At 35.0% G+C, this 16,600-nt stretch overlaps 1 protein-coding gene across 1 annotated transcript; it reads right to left on the reverse strand.

Annotated features, from left to right (window-relative positions):
• Window positions 1-4,594: 4,594 nt before the first annotated feature.
• Window positions 4,595-10,918, reverse strand: LOC117235445. The gene is made up of 4 exons (XM_033497471.1): window positions 10,658-10,918; window positions 8,882-9,208; window positions 6,613-7,284; window positions 4,595-5,377 (listed from the first exon to the last, which is right to left on the reverse strand). The coding sequence occupies exons 1-4, from the start codon at window positions 10,895-10,897 to the stop codon at window positions 5,168-5,170; spliced, it is 1,449 nt and encodes a 482-aa protein (XP_033353362.1). The 5' UTR covers window positions 10,898-10,918; the 3' UTR covers window positions 4,595-5,167.
• Window positions 10,919-16,600: the final 5,682 nt, after the last annotated feature.

Genomic DNA, 16,600 nt, shown 5'->3' on the forward strand with positions numbered 1-16,600 from the left:
TCATAAATAGGAAACATGTTTGCACTGTATTATTTATTTTATTATAGATATATAACATTTCTGACTCGCTCCTACTCATTATTTATTTACAGCTTATCTATATCAATGTGTCGCAAACACATTATGATGTCAATTCCAATTCCTCATACTTTTGGTCGTAATATCTATGTGATAGATAAGTTTTTACGCGACGAAACTTAATCAGAAAATCATCACAGTTATAAAATGATTTCCTTTTAATAAAATGTATGTTTATATTTATAAAGGTATTGTTTGAACACTAATACATACGATAAGGAAGAAGAATACTTTATCTCGTTTAAGATCAAGGTTATTTAGTCGTAAGATATTTTGTAAATTTAAAAATCGAGAATAAATTAGGAATATAAAGATACAATTTTTAGATTTTTTTCAGTGCTTTATTATTTAAAACAGTTAAACGATTTGTTATATCCATTCTACCAAATCCCTTTTTCGACATTTTTTGACATTCCAGGCGAATTTAAATTTAAAGCGAAAATGATTGTTATTTTATTATATCATATATCGAAAATACGACATACAAGAGAAAAAGGTATGATTTATTTCATTAATTTAACAAATTCATGTTGTCCTGGGATACAAGCATATTTGCACTGTTTCTATTCATGTTTCTGTTTATATTCATATTAAAATGGTACATATTTGTAATTTTCTGGTAAACTAAATCGGTACCCACATGAAAGTAGAAATAGTCATTGAGATTGTGGCACTTTAAATTTCAAATTTAATTCTTCAACACGTTGAGTGTAAGGTGTTCGTCGGTGACCTACGTCTTTCAACTAAATTTTTTAGAATGATAAAAATAGGATAAATGTCATGGTCTAAAAAATGGTCGGCAATGTGAATGATTTAGGTAACAGTGTCAGAGAAAAGGTACGCAAATACATTAGAATATTTTGCAAGAATGAAATGTCTTGGTATGGTACGCATTAATCTATCTATCCAGGACAAAATACGTATAAAAATCGCGTGGCAATCAACATATTAAAAAAAAGAGAAACAGATGCTCCTGATTCTTTTTTAGTACATTTTCATAAAATCTTCTAAATGTTCAATCCTCATAGAATGAAAGGGAGAGCATACGTTTGAATCTCCGCAGATTTTATTAATTCTGTGAAAGGTGAAACCATAAATACAATATGAGTATTATATCAACGTTATTTCATACAGGTAACAACATATTATTATGTACGTAACAGTTATATTTAATGAAACATTTACATATCCAGTAAATCCATGTTCTCTGCTAAACGTTCGTTTATTAATAAAACTGCCATAATCGTTCACGCATTGTTCGCTTCCTTAATTATTTTTCAAAGTATAACGATGATCAATGATGCGACAGAAATGTCACGTACATCCCAACAATCTTACATGAGATTTCAGCTATGTTTTTACTATACAAATTAAGTCATTATTAAAAGTATATATATATATATATATACATATATATATATATATATACATGTCAATTTTTATACACATAATTATACGTATTTATATATGTATGTGTATATATATATATATATTTATATAATATATTACAATGATTTAATAAACCTTCATTTTCATTTAATATTTTCATTTAATAATTTAATAAACCTTCGACCCGCAAAGGCAAATAAATACACGCATAACATTTTTCTTCAGCGGCATTCTTCTAGAATTGTATTTGTTGAAAGAGGGATAGCGTTAAGCGTTGGAATAAAGAATGACGAATCGTTATTCTTTAACCATCGTACCTAGATACATATTTATTGAGTTACTTGTATTTTAATCGAAGTCTAATATCCTCCATCTGTAGGTGTAAATATTACTGCCGTTGTTAACGTTATTTAAGTTTTACTACTGGAAAGGAGATTTAAGTTTGAAGGCAGGCAAGTCTACTGTTCTTAAAGCTGACATTTAGACGTCTAAGATTTTTTGTGTCTTTATTGACAAAAATACATTTGACTTTGCATATCTAAAGTAAAGGATTTGTGTTGTTTAAAATAAATAGATCATCTTTCTTTAGAAAATTCAGTGTGGTGAAATTAGAATATGAGATAAAAGAAATACTATGCATATGATTTGATTGAAATTTTGAAAGTGTATAGACCCTGTTTTAGAAATATGAGTATTAATTCGGCAGACTATAAATTTATATTACAAAATTAACTGTTTTCTACTTTTGTTGTACTTTTCTTCTACTTTCTTGACATTTTACTGAAAATGCTGGAGATTTTAAATCAGTAATTAATAAAGTGAATTCATAAAATAACTTTTAAACGCATTGCTATCTAAAGTACAAATTCTTACGTTTTTGTAATATATTTTTATAGTTATTGTATGTAACGTATTTGAATCTTTACGTGTAGGGTTAAACTATTTTGTCCGCATTTTATTCAGTCATTTAAAACATCAAAGCAAACTTATTTCAAGTGAAAAGTAATCCTTATTCTTCTAAGCAGTATTCATTATAAAAAATAATTTTACATATATAATCGTAACAAAAAAGAAACATTAAACAGGCATCTATAGTTATTGACATTTATCTTTTGTATGTTCATTTACGAGGAAATGGTACTTAATGTAAAAGCGACTGGATTTCATATTTTTAACTACTGTGTACATGTATTAAATCTTATTGTCCTTCTTAAAAATTAAATAAATACTCATAATCCTAAAACATTCTTTCTATGTTGTACTAGATATATATACAATTAAAATGTGTAATAATGTGAATGATAAGCTAGTTCAAGTAATTAGTTTGCTTAAACGTAAGTTAATTGAAATCAGACGAATGTTATACACGCACCGTGTATTATGAACTATTGATTGATTGACGCTCATATTTAATTATTAATGAGAGAATTAGAAAAATCAAATTGAATGTAATCTGTCCTTCTTATATTTATTAAAATAAGTTCTGGGGTTTGAAACACTCGAGATTAGAAATTTTGATTAATGTTTCACATTATGACTGGACGCTTGTTGTAATATCTTTTGTACGGGATACACTATACATACACAAGATCAAAATGGAATTTCGAAACGATCGTATCGTTCAACAACAATCTCTTTCACCTTTGATCCTCTTCATAAAAACGCAATTCTCCTTTACGGAACATCATATAACATTTATTGTACGATATATTGTTCAATTATATTTCGAAATTTTCAGCTTCGAATCTTTGTTTAATTATACTGTGGAATTAAATATCATACGTTATTTAAATATAGAGATTGACTAAACTTTTGCCCACATTTATTTGCTGAAAGCTGTATCCACTGAGATGTTTAAATCTGCGAAATTTCATGGACTTTTATATTTAATTTTTCACCATGAATCCCGCTTTGCGATACAATACATATTAGGTTTACAATCTCTTAAGTTTGCAGTACCAATGCTGATTTTATCTGAAACTATCTGTTTGCAAATGATGGTGATATCTTTCTTCGTTGGAATTACCCTTCACTTACAAATTAACAATTATTAGCATTGAACAGTATTGTTAAACTTCAATAAAAATAGGATCGATAACTAAACGTTAGTTAAAGAAACTTCCTATTACAGATATAGCAAATCATATTGAATTTTGTTTAGAAAGCAATAATAAAAATGGGTGTCTTTTTGTGAAAATAATTTATAATATTTCACTCAACTTATTCGTATAAGAGATATTAGTTTGTTTAAATACCCTGTTGCATCCTTTTATTCATTTTCAACCCAATTTTTTCACAACATTAAAAAATATTTTAAACCTGAAGAAAAATATGAAAAACTTTTTATTAGCATGACTTCTCTATTTCATGCTAAACATCCTCTTAAGATATTATAAATCTTTCTTGTTTACTAAAACCAGAGCCTAATTGAAATATACGAGGATCGCAACAGGATTAATCGTAATACATGATTAAATACAAGCAATATGTAAGCTATATTTTTACTTTTTACTTTAGAAATAAATATTTCACGAGCATCGTCTTTAGCTTAAGGAAAATAAACTCGTGAAATTTAATTTAAAAACGTCGTTAAACATGGAAATGTTGCAGGATAACAAATTAGAAGAGATATATTAAATAAATCACAGCTCAGGTATCTATAACATGTGATTCTCTTAACAAATCTGTTTCATTCATCAAGCGACTGCAAAATTTCCGTAAAATCAGAAGCGGTTTCACGAATAATACGCATTCGTAAACATGATAGATAAGAGTTAGTATCGCGGCGTTTTAGAGTATCTATGAGTGTAATATGGAAAGTAAAAAGATGTACAATAAAAATAGTTCGCTTTCCAAGCTATCACTAACATTGTAACGAATTATTATACATACAGTGGCTCACGAAAGTACTCGGACGCTTACAGAAACTTTCCATGAATATTTTGTTGAAGCTTTTCATGAATCTGAAAATGCATTAGGCTGTCCCAAAAGTTTCTTTCGTTTTGTTCTATTACTACAAAATGGATCGTACATATTCCGATAAAATAATATAAAACAAAAAGTGTCGTGCATCTATTATTTCCTTCTAAAACGAAAGAAACTTTTGGAACACCCTAATACAAACGTTAATAGAAATTATAAGATGCTTATTGATTACCATTGATATTTGGACAGTTAATTATTTATTGTATAAATAAGTCACAATATTTTTAGTAGGACCATTTTTACCCCTAATCAATCATATGTTTAAAATTACTCTTCACACTGTATATTATTTTTTTGCTACGTGTACGTTTGCAATAAGCATCTTCTAACTTCCATATATACATTTCCAAATTGGTTTCAATTTTTACCGGTGTAATCATGATAGACATGTCTCATTACAGTGAAGTGAGAAAAAGACCAACGTACATAATACATATTCGTAAAAATCTTCTATCATATAACGAGTGTTCGAATATTTTCGTCAACTACTGCATACATATTTCATGGATATTTGTGTGAGATTAAAATCGACAGAAATGATAAAAGAATATCGTCGTAGGGGTATTAGCAATAAGAAAGTACAAGGAAAGTATAGCTCGTTAATTTGAGTTAAACGAGATTGTCAGTCATCTATTAGGTCGCGTTAATCTCTGAATAAATCCTTAAATGAAGAAGCGTTAATTAAACGAGAGAGACTCGCATTTGTGTTTCCATACTACTTGACGAATAGGTCCTTCAGGGAAGAACAGATAGACGGTTCGCAGGATTCCGTTTGCTCTTGGTCCTTGGTACTTGAAAACCAACTTGCCACTTTGCCTGACCTTGGTTTGTTCGGAGATACCGAGGGCTTTCCGCTCGATCCGGATGCCTCCGTATCGTTTCCCCTTTGTGCCGTTAAAATCTTCTCAATTGCGCTACCCAATACCTACGAACAAAATTGTTCTTACAAATTTATGAATATTATGTGTTTACGTATTTGAATGAAAATTTTTATGAAACGAGATTTCGTATTAAAATCCTGGCATCCGTGCGGATTTCCTCCACGTAAAATATAAAAAAAAAGTCAAAAAGTGGTCATTTTTTACACCTCCTTGCGAACGAAAAATTCTTGCGGGACGTTTAAGAGCATCTATCAAGATACAAAGAATTATTAGCTTTATCCGAAATGTGACATGGAAGTTGAAAGAGATGAGTGCAGGAGATGAAAAAATCAGGCAGAAGTCAAACTTACTCACGCGCTACACTTGATCTTCATTTTCTTTAAATTTTGATCCAGCTGATAAATCGATAATCAAATCAAGCGAACGAAGTTTGAAATCAAGCGAATCTGAAGTACCATCAGACTGTTGCTACGTGAGAACAATAGCCAACAACGATCTTGTACTTCGTATTTGCTCGATTCCAAACTCTAATCGATTTACCAGCAGAATTTGCCAGCAAAATAATTATTCAGAGATTCTGTCGGTAAATCAATCGAAGTTTAAAACTGAACGAATCCGAATTACTGCGAGATCGTTGATGGCTATTGTTCTCACGTAGCAACAAACTGATGGTACTTCAGATTCGTTTGATTTCAAACTACAATTGATTTATCAATAGAGGTGTCGAAGAATTATTTTGTCGACATCGGTGTAGAACAATAGCCAACAACGATCTCGCTGCACTTCACATTTGTTCTATTACAAACTTCGATTCATTTACCAGCAGAGCATCTGAAGAATTATTTCACACATTGATCATCTAGAAAAAAACGAAGAGGAGATGGAATTGTAATAACATTTTTTGTTGCTTGTCGAGAGCCGTTCTTAAACATTTTGCAGGAATTTTCCCTTCGCAAGAAGATCTAAAAATGGCCACTTTCGACGCTCTCTTTTCATCCCGTATGAATTTATTTTTGATATTACCGATTGATAATAATGTCACTGCGACATTGTCCGCAATGATTGCAAATTATCTTCTCCGCGTTTCAACTATATCGATAATAAAGAATATCGAACGGCAATTACTTAATTACACGTTGTTGTTGATTTCGTTAATTTATACGATAAAGTGCATTCTCTGGAAGAGATTTTACGATTTACGATTTTCTTTTTCATTTCTCCTTTCACCTACGATGGTCCTCAAACAAGAAACGATATCGTAACGAGAAATACAACTTACCTGAGCGTCCACTTTGGTTCCACTAGTGTCGTCCCATACGACTTTGTGTCTGACGTCGCTGTTAGGGGACGTTTTACCCAACGTTTCCTTCACCGCCTTCACTACCTTCGATTTATCGAATTTAAGGCTTAAGCTGGCCGTTATTAAATCTTCCGGCTTCTGTTTCTTCGACATCGGTTGGTGTCTCTTGGTGAACCAATTCGAAGGTGCCATAATGGTCGAAGCGGCAGCTTTCGAGGATCCGCTAAGCTTACCCTTGGCTCCGTGCAATATCGACACGTCGAAGCTGTTGGAACGGAAGCTCTTCAATCGATTTCGTTTCTGTTCGGCCGTTTTTCCGGACCAGCTTGATTTGCTATCGTCCCGCGAACTCGACGCTTCCTCGCCGCATCGGTTAATTTCCGTCGCGGAAGACGCTAACGAGCTTAGGATCGATATCAGATCCGTATTGGAGCAGACGATGCCCGCAGCACCGGAAACCGATGCACTCACGGCTCTTGGCAGTTCCGAGACGCGCCTTCGGAGAGAAGACGTCGGCGAAACCGACGGAGCAGGCATTTCAGAGAATCGTCGTTTCGGATATTGAGTGTAACGTTGAGCGGAGCTGTTACCTTCCAGCGGCTGTATCTCGCACACTTGCTCCGTCGACGTCTTGTACATCTTTAAGCGTACCTGGCAAACGGATTGCTTTTATTCGAAAGACAGTTTCTTCTTTTATCATAATTCATGCGTTACGATACATGTCTCGATGATCGAGCCGTTAAGCGTGACAAAGCGAAGGAACAGTTTCGCACAGAAATTCCAATTCTAAAATTATCTTAGGGATTCTAGGGCGTGATAACATGTTGGAACGCAAAGTTATCGATGTGTCGATGAAAGTTAAGCGAGCTTTATCGAAGCACACACGTTCGAGTCTTTGAGCGATTGCTAGGAATACGCGTAATGTTCTTTTCTGTGACCTGAGAAGTTGAACGACTACAAAAGGCGTTTGCAGAGCATTTCAGAAGCGGAAGAAGAGGTAGATTATTTAATACGTAATATCTTCTTTTATAATGTATCTAATATCCTAATAATTAGATGGTCGTAATATAAATGTTTAGAATCAGAAATTATCTGTTTATTTAGAGATCCGTTTGATGCAAGATCTAAAATCAACCAAATCGGATTGTACGGACGTATTTGTCTCTGTTAATCCTTTGACGTCGATACCAACGATGTATATAGCGAATGACGGTTACCAGCCAAGATTATGAGCACGTAGGGAAGAAGAGAACTGAACGCTTGCTGTTTCGATAACGACGATCCATAAAAATCCGAATTCTAACAAAGAAACGCGTGATAACGAATACGGGCACGTATTCTTTCGTATGTTCTCAATGAATATGTATAAGTTTGCTCGTAACAGAGTTGAAAAATGCCCGTAGCGTTCCAAGATTGAACAACGTTCGTGTCGCGCGAGAGTTGAACAATATCTGAACCGCTCGAACGTTAACAAGAATCTTTCTCTGTGTTCTCCCAGTAATATTCGAGGTGTGAATGCCGCGAGTGTCACGACCAGCCTTTCACGTGCTCTTGGCGCTCTTTCTTCTGACAAAGATGCGACGCTACTTGAACTAACACGAGATGTTAGAGTTTTCCGAGAAGATCACGATATCTCTGCGGGTGAGGAAATTCGGCAACTTGTACCGCTGTAATATAATTCCAAGTTACCCTGCGGAGATACCGAGTTTACGACACGTCCCTGGCGATCGAGCGTGGAACGAAGCAAAATTCTAAAAAGTACGCTCTACGTTGTTGCTTAATAATTTATGATTCCAATTGAAAAATAAGCTTCTTCGCGACCATGCTATAAGCTTCACCGACGAACACGTGCTTCCTTAGCGAGGCTCCTGACGAACAAGGAATGAAAATCATGGCGATTCGATTCGTCCGTAATTTTAACTGTTAATTTTCGCCTAATTAATAATTGTTCTAACTTCATCTAAAAAAGAAGAAAAAAAAAGTAATTGATGAATCCACGTATACGTACATTGTTATAAAGAACGATACGATGTAAATAATTGTAAGTTACAAAGAATAAAATAATAAATAATAGGATGAAAATTGTATACCTGGAGAGCAACGAATATTCGGTTCTTTGAAATCCTAATTTCGCACGATCGTATAGAACTTCATCAACTTTAAACTCGGTTTTTCTGTAAACTGTAAACTAGCAAAACTCTGCAAACTAGCGGAGATAGAGCGGCCAAAATAAACGAAAAATCCTTACCTTCCTCGCTTTCATCTCTGCGATATCGTCCATAATGTCCAACTGAAGATTGTGCGTGCTTCCACTGTTGCTCGGTGGTCCGGATATTCTAGACTCTGAGTCTCGACGACTCGGCAATATTCTGGTCGCGCCTCCAAGAGGAAAAGCGGCGATTGATTCGCGACGATTACGGCCAAACAGAGTCGGTGGCACTCTGGCAATCGTAACAACCGAATGTCTTCGGCCACCTGGTTGAGGAGCTGGTGCTTGAGAGAGAGTGGACAGGAAAGCAGCTTCCCTCGGTGATGGTCCTGATCCTTCTCCGCCACGCTCGCTCAGTCGTCTCACCTGTCGACACAAACGTCAAACTGTCGTATCGACGATCGAGCCTCGCGGAAGTCAAATCGATCAACTTCGTCTTTGGACAGTCTCGTAATTTCACAATTTCATCGTCCAAGTACACGATTGATTCTCACAAAACTTCTAATTCCTTAGAGCTTAACGCCATGCTCATCTTTCCACTTTTATCGCATATCGTCTCATCACTTGCGATACTTGTAACGTAATTACCTTCCTTTAATTTTCAATTTTTGAGTTGGTCAATGTGATTTCCGAATGAGTCGATCGACTATGCGAGTCCTGGATAAAGATGACAACTAAACTATTCAGATTAGTCACGTTGCTTCGATCAAACGGTTCGAATTCAAGTAACTCGAAAATATTTGGTCGATGTGAACCTATTATTTTGTCAATGTGAGCCTGTAAGTTTGCTTGAAATATCCTTCCAAGTTTTTATGACGATTCAGACTGGACAAGATACCTGAATCAAGCAACTATTTTCAAGTAACTTGGAACTATTTTATTAATGTATACAGTTGAGTGAAGCAAGTATTTTCAAATAACTTGAAGCTATTTTGTTAACATGTATAGTTGTTTGAATCAAGCAACTATTTTCAAGTAAGTTGTAACTATTTTGTCAACGTGAACCTGTAATTTTGCTTAAAATATCCTTCCAAGTCTTTATGACGATTCAGACTAGTCAAGTTACCCGAATTAAGCAACTATTTTCAAGTAACTTGAAACTATTTTCTTAAAGCGTAGAATTGCTTGAATCAAGCAACTACTTTCAAGTACCTTGAAACTATTTTGTTAACGCGTAGAGTTGCTTGAATCAAGCAACTATTTTCAAGTAACTTGAAACTATTTTATTAATGTGTACAGTTGCATGAAGCAAGTATTTTCAAATAACTTGAAGTTATTTTGTTAACACATACAGTTGCTTGAATCGAGCAACTATTTTCAAGTAAGTTGTAACTATTTTGTCAACGTGAACCTGTAATTTTGCTTAAAATATCCTTCCAAGTTTTTATGACGATTCAGACTGGTCAAGTTACCCGAATCAAGCAACTATTTTCAAGTAACTTGAAACTATTTTGTTAACGCGTAGAGTTGCTTGAATCAAGCAACTATTTTCAAGTAACTTGAAACTATTTTATTAATGCCTACAGTTGCTTGAATCGAGCAACTATTTTCGAGTAACTGGAAATTATTTTGTCAATGTGAAACTGTATAGACACTAGTTGATTCCCATACACATGTATAATGTATAACGTATAAACAGAGCTATTTTTTCAGATCAGAAGGTACGATCAATCTTTTTCTTCAAATACATTATGCAAACGTTGGACAACGTTATGCTTTGTTAAGCTAACAGGATACACTAAAAATACATTATCAAGAAAGGGGATGTGGCCCGTAAGTAAGTATGTTCTTCTCGATATGATCATCAGACAGTACCTGTGATGCGGTTATCCCGGAAGTACATTGCGGAGTCGGTAGAGAGTGCTTTCTTGCTTCTCTCCAGGGAGACAATAGATAAGGATTTAAGGATGGCGAATCGGGGTCCATGCAACGCGGAGGCGACTCGTTCCTTCGCCATTCCGCTTCCTCTTCTCCCAATGTGCTTTCCTCTACGATGATCTGAGGCTCGCCACAGCTTGCGGCATTCACGTTCGAGCTGTACGATTGTCTTCTCATTTTGCTTCACAAAACTCTCACCTGAACATAGATAAAACGTTTCTTCGTTGAAACCGTATCGTAGTGGGGAATAATCGAACAGTACAAAGGAATTAATAAAAATAAGTCACATTTTTGTTAATTTTCTTTCGTATCTAAAGACAAATCTGATAGATTCGAAGATATAAGACCTTTGAAAATATCGTATGGAATTTAATACTAATTTAGTGTGCAATTAAAAAATTACTATACTATTTTATTTCTCCTATATATATGTCGGAGATGAAAGGACATCGGGGCCTTTCTTTTGGAATTTTTGGGAAGACTCCCAATACTTTAGACTTTTTATTATAGCTGCACTTAAATAATAAAACTCGGAAATAGTTGTTTATCATTTAATCCGATTATGTTTGCCCGAGATTTATGACAGTAGGCTTGGGCTCGAAGTGACACAACTGGTGGCTAAACGTAGTCACGGTCACGGGATGAATGTTTTTAGCTAACAGAGCTATGGAGTAATTGTATAGCTCTCCTTAAAAATATAAGAATTAAATAGAGTGGAGTATATAAGTGCAGTTCCATTTGGACTGAGAGAATTAGTCGAGTTCTACTTGTACCGTGGACAAGTAAGTTGAGTTGCACTTGAATTGTGGACAAGTAAGTTCAGTTCGATTTGGACTTTGGAAGAAAGCGCATTTGCTGTCCCATTGACAGTGGATTCGTTATTGAACCTAAGATCATTGTCATTAGTATCACGAGTATCTAATCGCCACGGTTGCTTGTCAAACTCTGTACTAATCATATTGGTACCAGTAAATATCATCTATATCGTGTAACAACAATGGCTAATCCAAATGAAGAAGAGGAGAGTTACACGCCCCTAACCCCAATGAGAACTCGACATATACAGGGTGGTTGGTAACTGGTGGTACAAGCGGAAAGGGGGTGATTCTAAGCGAAAAAATAAGTCGAAAATATAGAATAACAATTTTTCGTTCGAGGCTTCGTTTTCGTGAAAATCGACTTTAAATTTTCGTTCGGTACGCGTGCATTTTATCGCGTCTCGTTATAACGAATTTCACTGTAGATCGTTGTCTCGATGGAAAAATTAAAAAAAAAATTTTTTTATTCTATATTTTCGACTTCTTTTTTCGCGTAGAATCACCCCCTTTGCATTTTCGTCAAAGAATTTCAAATAATCTAGTTCTGCTTCGAAATCTTTTTATCACTTTTCTTTTATTACGCCTTTGAATCCATCGAAAGATTTACGTTCAAATTTTTACTTCGCAATTATTTTCTTTATATCGCTGCATATCAATTATTTATCGAAGCTACTTCGTTCTAACGTGGCGATCATCCAGTTGAGCGCAGGCTAGCGCACATTTTACGAGGCAGATTTTCCATGTGTCCAAGTTGCAAATGTCGTTACACGTACACCGGTGTATCGACAAATATCAAAGTCATAGGAGTGTAGCATTGAATCGGAGGAAATATCGAATTTCGAAAGTTTGACGGCAATTCGACGTGTCCAAGATACGAGATTCCGAAGAGAAAGTTGGCCCTCGGGTCGACGATATCGATTTAATATTACATGCGATTTATTTTTGTTCGCTGAATCAGTGAACTTCTACGTTTTACGCGGTTCATCGGGCCGAATGATTTTTCTGCATACAAAGGGCTGGAAAATTTGAAACACGCTGTAGCCTAAACCTGCCGCCGGATTAAACTCGACGAAGCTTCGAATCGAGAAGCACGCGGAATCGTAATCTGACTTTTATGAAAATGGACAAAACGACGTTACCGGACAAATAATGAAATTCTTTGTCCATTATCGAAATTCTATTGAAATTATATTAAATTGCCAACTACGTTCTTATTGAAATTTTCATTTCTTTCTTTTTAAACAAACAATCGAATTTATCGCGTGCATGTGATTATATTCTATCGTTGATATTATTACGACGAAAATTACGCGTACACGAATATTGTACATAAAAATGCAGAAAGTTACTATGCATATTTGATTTTTCTTCGAATTTTAGTTTAAAGAACGTTCCTTAAAAAGTTCGAATTTTCTCCGTTTATGGCAATACGAAACTATTAGGTCGTCCGAAAAGTTTCTTTCGTTTTATAAGGAAATAATGGATGCACATTTTCCGTTTTATATTCTTTTATCGAACTACCTATGATTCATTTTGTTCTGTCAAACTGAAGATCACAACGTTCGACGGATTAGGTTTCATGTTTGTACAAAGATGAGTTGTCGAAAAAGACGTGTCTGTAAAAGGAAGACACTTTCCGGACAACCTAATATACAGGGTGGCTGGTAACTGGTGATTCTACGCGGAAAAAGAAGTCGAAAATATAGAATAACAATTTTTATAATATATAATCCAGTATAATATTACTGGAAACGTTGTACTCGGACAGAAGGTTTAATACGATGCTTTAAATAATAGAAGTTTCAAATGGAACAATAATATTGGGTTGGCAACTAAGAGATTGCGGATTTCGTCAAACCACCTGATGATAAAATCCGCAATCACTTAGTTGCCAACCCGATATAAAGTATTAGGAGAAAAAAGTCCGAAATAATAGAAGTTCGTGGTCGGCTAAGTGCAGACCGGCATTTTCATGGCGATAAATTAAGTCGAGGCACAATACCATTAATTCTCGATGCTGCGGCGCTCGCCAAGTTTTACGTCCCAATTTCGTCCTCGTTTCGACAAATGAAAATCCTCTTGATGCTTTAAGAAAATTTCGAACTTTTAACGCTCGAAGAAGAAAACTTGCATATCAAGTAAGGGTTCCTCTCATAATTTCCTCAAACTCGAGAAAGTCTGTCAACGAAAGGAAGATACGACCGAGTGGAAACTGTGCACAGAATGAAAAATATCTAAACACCCGGAATAACAATCAACTACGAAATTACGAAGAAAAAGTCACACAATTATAAGTCGTACGATAAATAAATTTCGTAAAACATCGATAAACATTGCTCGGTTTGTTGTTAGTTTCTTATCAACCTGTATATGTAAATGATACTATGTCGCGTTAATTTGAATCCAAATTTTCAGAGTTTGAACAGAAATCGTAAGAAATTTCCATGTACAACGTACTTTTCAGTTTTTACTTTTCTACCTTCTTTTTCTATTTTTTTTTTTTTTTTTTTGCAATGCTTCGTTACGTTACGCGAGATTATAAAAGTTGAGAATCGCGCGGAATAAAACGAACAATAGTACATTTTACTTTCTCATGTAATCTCTAGGAGAAAATACAAAATTGTAACGTATATCGAAAAATAAATTTTCGTTCTGCGTGAAATGTCGAGAAATTCTTCCTTTTTCTTCGTCCGTGTTAGACGACAGACGAATGACACATCGGATGACTCGCAACTTCCTTAGCGTAGAAAAATGAATTGAAATATTCACGAGGCGCGATGTACTGTTAACCAGTTAACTGTGGAATTTAGTTTTAGAAATCAATGTGAATAAAATGCGAATAAAAATAAGCGACGACGACGAGTATACAGGTCGAACACAGAGAAAATGTGTTACGCGTTTCTGTTAGAAATTTTACGACCGCATTAAACCAAAACGACGATGGCTTACATTTTTCTTCGGAAAAATTAATTATACAAATAATTATTTCCTATACAAAATTGTAAAATTCCAACAAAATAATAAAATTCGTAAAGAAGAAAAATGTGAAAAGATAGAAGAAATTCAGTGGATCTTCTCAGTGTGGTATTTCTCGAAATAGGATACCCCACAAAGTGGCACTTCGCAAATCTAACACACCAGCAACGTGAAGTGGATTTGCTTTCGATGATATAACTGTTATAAAATTAGGAAAATGTTTTTTGATGGGACGCGTAGGTTTTACGGCTGAACTCGTAGATGGTCGAGCAACTTTCGAAGCTCGTGTTCGTAGAATTGTATATTCGACGATTTATTCGACACACATTCGACCGAAAAACTGAATCGTATTATATTTGCTGTATTATACAGGGTGGTTGGTAACTGGCGGTGCAAGCGAAAAGGGGGTGATTCTACGCGAAAAAAGAAGTGGAAAATATAGAATACAAATTTTTCGTTTCAGGCTTTGTTTTCGAGAAAATCGACTTTGAATTTTCGCTCGGTACGCGTGCGCTTTATCGCGTCTCGTTAGAACGGATCTCACTGTAGATCGTTGTCTCGATGGAAAAATTAAAAAAAAAAATAAAAAAAAATTGTTATTCTATATTTTCGACTTTTTTCGCGTAGAATCATCCCCTTTCCGCTTGTACCACCAGTTACCAACCACCCTGTATTTCGATCGTTATCGGGGAATACCCGACACACACAGTAAAACATCCACTCAATTTGCAAGGAGACAAAATTGCGCAAACAATTCGGGTATACCCGATATATCGGTAAAAATAATCAATTGAGCTTATAAAAAGGAATGCGTTGTACAGGGAATAACCGATATGACAAAGAAACAAATCAAATTTTTCTTCGTAAAATACAAAGCAGTTTTACGGACGATACAAAACGAACGTACCACTAAATAACATTTTTAAGGCTTCTTACTAAAATTTGGAGTTTTTACGGTAAATGGTAATGTTTCATATTATACGACGAGTATATACAGATGGAGCACACCGAGATTAACATTTACCTCGATGTGTTTCATTCGTGAAACGCGGTTAACTGTTTAAACACGCTATCGACGATAGCTTTTCGAAAGACGTATAAATAAAACGAGGAAATAGAGCGAAATGAAATAACAACGAGTCGTTCGATTTCTCGTTATGTCGCGTTGTTAAGAAGCAACAGAAATGAAATTTCAATTTTCCATTAGAATCGATGGAAGGATCGAACGACGATACGGTAAGAGAAATCGCACGATTCCACTCGAGTGGCACCGTTTTGTCAACGCAGGCTAACGCGTCACCTTTTGTCGTTTCGATCAACATGGTTCAACAGGGATCATACCGCCTGTACTGTCAGATGTTCGGCCAAATGGTGTTTGCATTTGTCGTAGATAAAACGCTTGGAAAATTCGTCGCGCGCTAGCGCGCTTCTCCGATGAAATCTCGGACTTTTTTCTACTTTTCTAGTTTCCTACCTTTTCTTTTCATCCGCTTTGTACGATTCGCGCGCTACTATTAGGTTGTCCGAAAAGTTTCTTTCGTTTTATGAGGAAATAATAAGTTTTTTATTTTACATTATTTTGTCGAATTACGTACGTTTTGTTCTGTCGAGATAAACCCCGCGACATTTCACGCACTTGGTTTTACGTTTGTACGAAGGTGCACCGTTGTAAAAAATTTTTTTTGCGAAAGAAAGACACTTTTCGGACAACCTAATACGTTGTATTCGCTTTAGAAAGAAATAATAGACGCACGATGTTTCTTGTTTTATATCAGTTTATCGAATTATGCACGAACATAATAAAAGAAATATAACGACATGGGTCATACGTAATTCAATAAAATAATAAAAAACAGAAACTGTGGTTCATCTATTATCATCTGACCGTGATAAAACCTACGGAATCCAACTATGGAGAACAGTAAGTAACTCCAACATTGAAATACTCCAACGTTTCCAATCGAAAACGCTAAGATCCCTAATTGACGCACCTTGGTATGTAACCAATGAAACGATACACCGCGACCTCAAGATACCCATCGTCGAAGAGGAAATAGCAAAATGTAGCGACAGATATAGCAAAAGA

Source organism: Bombus vosnesenskii, unplaced genomic scaffold (genome assembly GCF_011952255.1).
Source record: "Bombus vosnesenskii isolate JDL3184/JDL3185 unplaced genomic scaffold, Bvos_JDL3184-5_v1.1 scf7180000013316, whole genome shotgun sequence".
Taxonomy (NCBI): domain Eukaryota; kingdom Metazoa; phylum Arthropoda; class Insecta; order Hymenoptera; family Apidae; genus Bombus; species Bombus vosnesenskii.